Source organism: Rhinopithecus bieti, unplaced genomic scaffold, assembly GCF_001698545.2.
Source record: "Rhinopithecus bieti isolate Rb0 unplaced genomic scaffold, ASM169854v2 scaffold_64174, whole genome shotgun sequence".
Taxonomy (NCBI): domain Eukaryota; kingdom Metazoa; phylum Chordata; class Mammalia; order Primates; family Cercopithecidae; genus Rhinopithecus; species Rhinopithecus bieti.
Genome location: NW_016824156.1, coordinates 51,145 through 57,144, shown reverse-complemented (window position 1 = coordinate 57,144; position 6,000 = coordinate 51,145). Strand labels below are relative to the sequence as shown.

General features: G+C 37.0%; 1 protein-coding gene across 1 annotated transcript in view; it reads right to left on the bottom strand.

Moving 5' to 3' along the window:
* The window catches only part of ABCD2 (ATP binding cassette subfamily D member 2), a 64,666-nt gene extending 59,350 nt beyond the window's left edge, over positions 1-5,316 (bottom strand). The window contains exons 1-2 of the mRNA XM_017862128.1: positions 3,954-5,316; positions 2,253-2,433 (exon numbers count right to left, since the gene is read on the bottom strand). Coding sequence (XP_017717617.1) covers positions 2,253-2,433; positions 3,954-4,892 — 1,120 coding nt within the window. The 5' untranslated portion in view covers positions 4,893-5,316. The remainder of the gene's footprint in view (positions 1-2,252; positions 2,434-3,953) is intronic.
* Between the last annotated feature and the right edge of the window lie 684 nt (positions 5,317-6,000).

Below are 6,000 nucleotides of genomic sequence, written 5' to 3'. Positions count from 1 at the left end.
TATATTATTATTATTATTATTATTATTTTTGAGACGGAGTCTCACTCTGTCACCGGGGCTGGAGTGCAGTGGCCGGATCTCAGCTCACTGCAAGCTCCGCCTCCCGGGTTCACGCCATTCTCCTGCCTCAGCCTCCCGAGTAGCTGGGACTACAGGCGCCCGCCACCTCGCCCGGCTAGTTTTTTGTATTTTTTAGTGGAGATGGGGTTTCACAGTGTTAGCCAGGATGGTCTCGATCTCCTGACCTCGTGATCCGCCCGTCTCGGCCTCCCAAAGTGCTGGGATTACAGGCTTGAGCCACCGCGCCCAGCCTTAAATATATTATTACATCTTGTTAAATAAGCTTGTTAGATTCTTTGTATACATTGTTTACTTTTTACTGGTCTCTGTGGGGTTAATTTGTCACCACTTAATAGCTGCATTTTTGTTGTTCTATGCTGAATACTCCTGGGTTTTCTAACAACACCAGTGTGTCCAAGCACTGACTAACAAAACTACATCATAATCTTGTCTATAGAGTTTTCTCTAATATACATTATATATTAAATTTTTAAAATGAGTATTGTTATTTTAAGAAATGACTTTTAAGTGAATATCTGATAGTTTTGGCTTTTTTTGGTAAAACTAATGTTAAAACCACAGATTTTAAAGTGTCTTTCTCTCTAATACTCTTTTGAAAAGTAATTTTATTTCATTATGAAAGGATTATGTCTAAAATACTATTACTAACAATACCTTTTCAATATAAACTTTTAAAATTAAATTATTTTAGTAAATTTTGAAACATAAAACCATATAAAATTCAATTTTCTCAGTAGTCTACATATACTGTCTATTACACAGTTCAGTTGTGAAGTATAATTGATATATGTATAGCACTTGCCACAGAGAACGGCTGACAAATACTAACTTACTAAAATGAACATATTTATGTTAAGGATAACTCAACTTTAACGAGTGTTTTTGTAAGCATTAGTTAAAACATTGAAGCACTTTTTCAAAACATTTAGGCGTATCGCAATTATTGTTTTTATTAGATCACTTCAAACAAATAGCTATTAATCCTTAATTCTACACAAAATAACTATAAAACAGTATAGATTCTGTAACAATATTCTTAGTTTTCTAGGTAATAATTGTCACCTTTTATTTTCTAGGTAATAATTGTCACCATATATCAAATATAACATGTTCTGTACTTCATAAACATTATTCAGTTAAATCCTCACAACAATGCTCTGAAGTAGCCTTTCTGGTTCTCATTTTACAAATGGGGAACTAAGGTATAGAGAGTTTAATCAACTCTAATTAAACAGACTAAGAGGATACAAGTAGGAAGAGGGGGAACCAAAAGTTGAACAAAACTCTCTTTCACTACAAAGCCTATGCTTTTGTCTAGCTTCTTAAACACCATGGCCAATTTTAGCCCTGTGATTTTTAAGGAGGGATGTCTTATTTTAGGAAAAGAGTAGAAAATACTTCTTCAGTTAATTCTTCTCTGTTCCAACAGATTAAGATCCAAACTCCCATCCAAGGATGATACAACATTTTAACATTGTTTTTTCTTCCTTGCCCTTATCTTTCTTTGTTAGTCCAAAGAATGAAAACCGTTATTAAAAAACTGTTGAGACAGTGATAGGATAGAATTAGCCAGCTGCAGCTTGACAACCACCATTCCTACAAAACCACCAAATCATGCTGCACAAGAGGTTATCTATGTTATTCACAAGTAGGGGAGCCCTTGTTCCATGGCATTTAAGCATTCCCTGAAGCAATATTCCTGCTTGTCCATTGTAGTCAACTGAGTTTTCAAATCACAAAACAGGGCAAATTCAGTTATAGAATATTTATAGACTAAATGTATGGGATGTGTAGAACTAACATTTATAACACATGAGGAAAGCTTGTGTTATACTCTTTCTGAGGGTAATGACTTGTTCTGAGGTTAAGTGTGAACCAGAGAATCATCCTATATTAGGCAATATAATTAAAATTGCTCAAGGTCAACTCCCAGAAACACTGCATCATAGATCTCTGAAATAGCTCAGAACTGGAAACGTCTTTGAGCCACTGTCTCCTTTTTCATACTGTTGTTCTTATTATTGGATGCTGTAAAGTCTGCCATTGTTTCGGACCATTATTAACTAGAATAATGACTATGTACACAGTTTAGCTCACATAAAACTAGCAATGGCACCTTCAAAAGAAATAATGTTAAACATATATTTGAGATTAAGCATAAATGTCATTACCACCATCTGCAAAGCCAGTCGCAGTGATAATAGGTATAGCCACCATAATTAGTCCACTGCTGCTCCAAACATACTTCATCAGGAATTGTTCTATCATGATGTACCACAAACGTTTGGATAAAATGAGGTTCATCTGATCCGCTAAAGCTTTGTAACTTTTCTGAAGTTGTTTCATTTCTACCTATAAAGAGGAAAAAGAGGTGAGGACTTTCCTTAAAGACATATACATATTCTTCTTTTTTTTTTTTTTTTTTTTTTAGTATGGCATTATCTATGTGTCTTAACAACCAATAAATGCAGATTAGTACCAGTATTAGTTATTACTTAGTTTTGGTCACATGTGTATTTTTTTAAAAGTTTATGCTACTCAGTGGACATAATGTTGGGTATAACATACATATAAGTAATTTATACTTATGATATTTAAATTTTATGTATGAGATGTTAAAATTAAATTATATTATATAAGATATGAATAAACAATTGTTAGAGCTTTGTCTTTGTTGATCACACCAAAAATACCTGAAAATGGACACATGACATATGTATGTATAGACTCTACTTTTGAACTGACTCACTTTGTTGGATTTTGTCTTTTATGCAAGAAGTCTAAGCACACTATAATTTATATCACTGAATTCAATAGTTCAAGAAGAATCACAAATCAATATGATATAATACAGTATATGAGGTAATTTTCAAGTGGGAGCAGGAGTCCTAAATTTACTTTAAATATTCTTTTTCAGGTTGCTACTGCTATTAAAAAAGACACTGATAATTACTGATGCTTTAAAAATTAAGTAATTCTGCTTGGTGATTGACATGCCATCTTCAACAGTAGAATACTTTATTTTATTCACCAAGTCATTTAAATTAAGATTGCATTGCCTTTAAAATTTCTGTCTTATTTCATATTCTGAAGTTACCTTCATGCACTATGAGTACGTATAATTGGGCTAATTGTTTTAGGGATCTGCTTAATGTTGAAAATCTGTAATAACTGAAAACATTCTGAAACTCCTTTTGTACTCCTCATTTCTTCTCTAATCTCAACTTTTTTTTTCAAAGCTGGACAAAATTTCATTTCACTTCCTCTTTTCATTTTGTCAAAATATAGTGCTGAACATGAACTAAGAGTAGTAGAAATGCCATTTTGTGAGACACTCTCCTATGCTTCTTGGGAATGGGGATGCTCCATGTTGATCAGACATGCAAAATTGTTAAAAATGTCTTCTATAAGAAATCCTTGTCCCCTCTCCCCCTTTGACAACAAAGGAACAACAAAGAATATCATTCCAAATTTTCCATTTCAATGGAAACATGTTTAGTCTTAGTTTCCAAATATATATTTTCTTCTGGTAGGTGTTTTAGGGCCACCTACCAAGTTAGGATTTAAGGTTTAAGAAAATGCGATAGAAATAATTCTGACCATATTTGAGTAACTGAGGCTAAGTAGCCTTTTTCAGAGTGTTGCAAATTTTATTCTCATGAAACTTTAGAAAAGTTTGCACCCTATAATTCTTTAACTGGTTACGGTTAAAAGGGGTAATGAAGCATATATTTTAATTCAGGTTTAGATGTCAGAGGAATCTAAGACACTAAAGAAGTGGGTCCATCGACAGGACAACAGATGGTATCTGGCACTGCAGTGGCAGCTTGAACAGTCTCACATTTCACCCATCACCTTAATTTCTATCTTACCTTATGTCCTCTGTAAAAGGCAATTTCTTCTACATTGGCTATAATTCTGGAGTGCACATACCGCAAATAGCCTTTTCTATGAGCTTCCTCTGCCACCAGTTTGCCAAATTTGGGAGAACAGGCTTTCAACACTTTAGCAGTGGCATATACCACAAGTCCTGCTAATAGGGTGGGCCCAGTTGGGCTTGCTCCTCTGGATGTAGCAGTTTGAATGAGTGTATAGGAGGTCAGGATTACATCTAAAATAGGTTTGGTCAGATTAGAATACAAGTGAGCCACAGATTGGGAGAACATCATAATATCCTCTGTAAGAGATTGGTCAGGGTTTGCCAGCCTCCCATCCATATTGATCACTTTATAGTAAGTCTGATTTGTAAAATAGGTTTCATAGGCATGGTCTACTAGGCGAGTTCTGAAAGCCAAAGCCAATTTGCATTCCAGGTACCTTATTGCACTGTTGACGAAGGTAGCAGGGATGGCAATCATAAGCCACTTGATTAATTTGATGATGAAAGTCCGAGGCTTCTTTTCCACAATGCTTTTCACGATTTTTCCATCCAGACCAGCCACATAGATAGACAGAAAGGTTCTTGAGATTAGAGCCACTGAGTGCAGGCAGAGCCACCCTGTTTCAGTGGTCACAAGTTTTGGAAACAAAATTTTCCGAAGTTCTAGTAGCTGTTTGAAGAAATCTGCGTTCACTCCAGGCGAAGGTATTTTACAAACGGTCTCGGTGCAATGCAGTATTTCTGTGTTCTCTGCAGCAGGGTAAGCTGCTTCTTTTTTCTTCCCGTGGCCAGATTGCTTTAAACGCTTGCCAATGATGGGATAGAGGGTTTTCAGAGCATATGCCGCAGCTACCAGGCAGGCAGCCCTCTTAGCTGCACTCGATCTGGTCCATTTCACTCGATCAGCTGCTGCATTTAGCATATGTGTCATTTTCCCAGTTACCCAAACCGGCTTCCAAACGAATTCGTTTTAAAAGATCATGCTTCACAGAAATCCCCAGCAAATGTTTCAGAAAGTCCTACAGCGTCCCATAGTCTGCAGCGTTTCTCTTCCACTGTTTTGTTTTTAATTTTGTTCTGCTGTGCCAGATGCAGCAGAGCTCAGACTCCGCTGCATCTATCGGGAATGATTCTCTCAGAAGCTCCAGCTGCACCAAGCTCCTCCCTCCCAGGCCCCTCATTGGCTGTGAGGGCGGTGGGACCTTGGAATCTTAGCAGCTTCCCTTTGAACCTTGAAAATGAGGAGACAGCAAAACGAATTACATCCTTCCTTAAACAGGAGTTCAGAGAGTTAAATGTCTATTTTTGGAGAGGTCGAATCAGGCCATCTGCTGGCGAACAAAACCGCTCTAGCTACTGAGCATGCTCAGTGTCACCTAGAAACCCGCAGAAGTTTCAGAATATACATCACTTCGGTAAGATTTCAGTACCTACGGCAAACAGAAGAGCAAGCAGAAAGGGAGATTTCCAAGCGAACAAATCCGGCTCTAGCTACTGAGCATGTTCAGTGTCACTTAGAAACCCGCAGAAGTTTCAGAATATACATCGCTTCGGTAAGATTTCAGTAGCTACTGCAAACAGAAGAGCAAGCAGAAAGGGAGATTTCCAAGAGTTTTAGTGAGACGAGGAGGGAGAAGAAACCACGGAAATGAGGGAGGAGGGACAAGAGGATCAACATAAAATGAATATGGAAAAAGTATGGAAAGAATCTGAAAGGGATCAGAAAAGAAAGTGATAAGTGGGAGGGACACTGGAGAATGCCAAATATCAAATACAAACACTTGGATCTGTTTTTCCGTCCCCCCACCCCCGGCTTTTTTGGGGTCTGATTTCACATAAGGTCTCAGAACCTAATAGATAAGTTGTAATTGAGGGTATCCCTTGTAAATAAATAGGATAAAAGTCTTCCGTGTTACAGAAAATAATTATTTGCTATGCCTCTAGCCATTCTCCCTTTTTCCCCTCCATCTTACTTGTCCTTATGATAAAAATCTTCCAGTCCCATAAGTGGAGATCTGATGTACTCATATTTATTTACA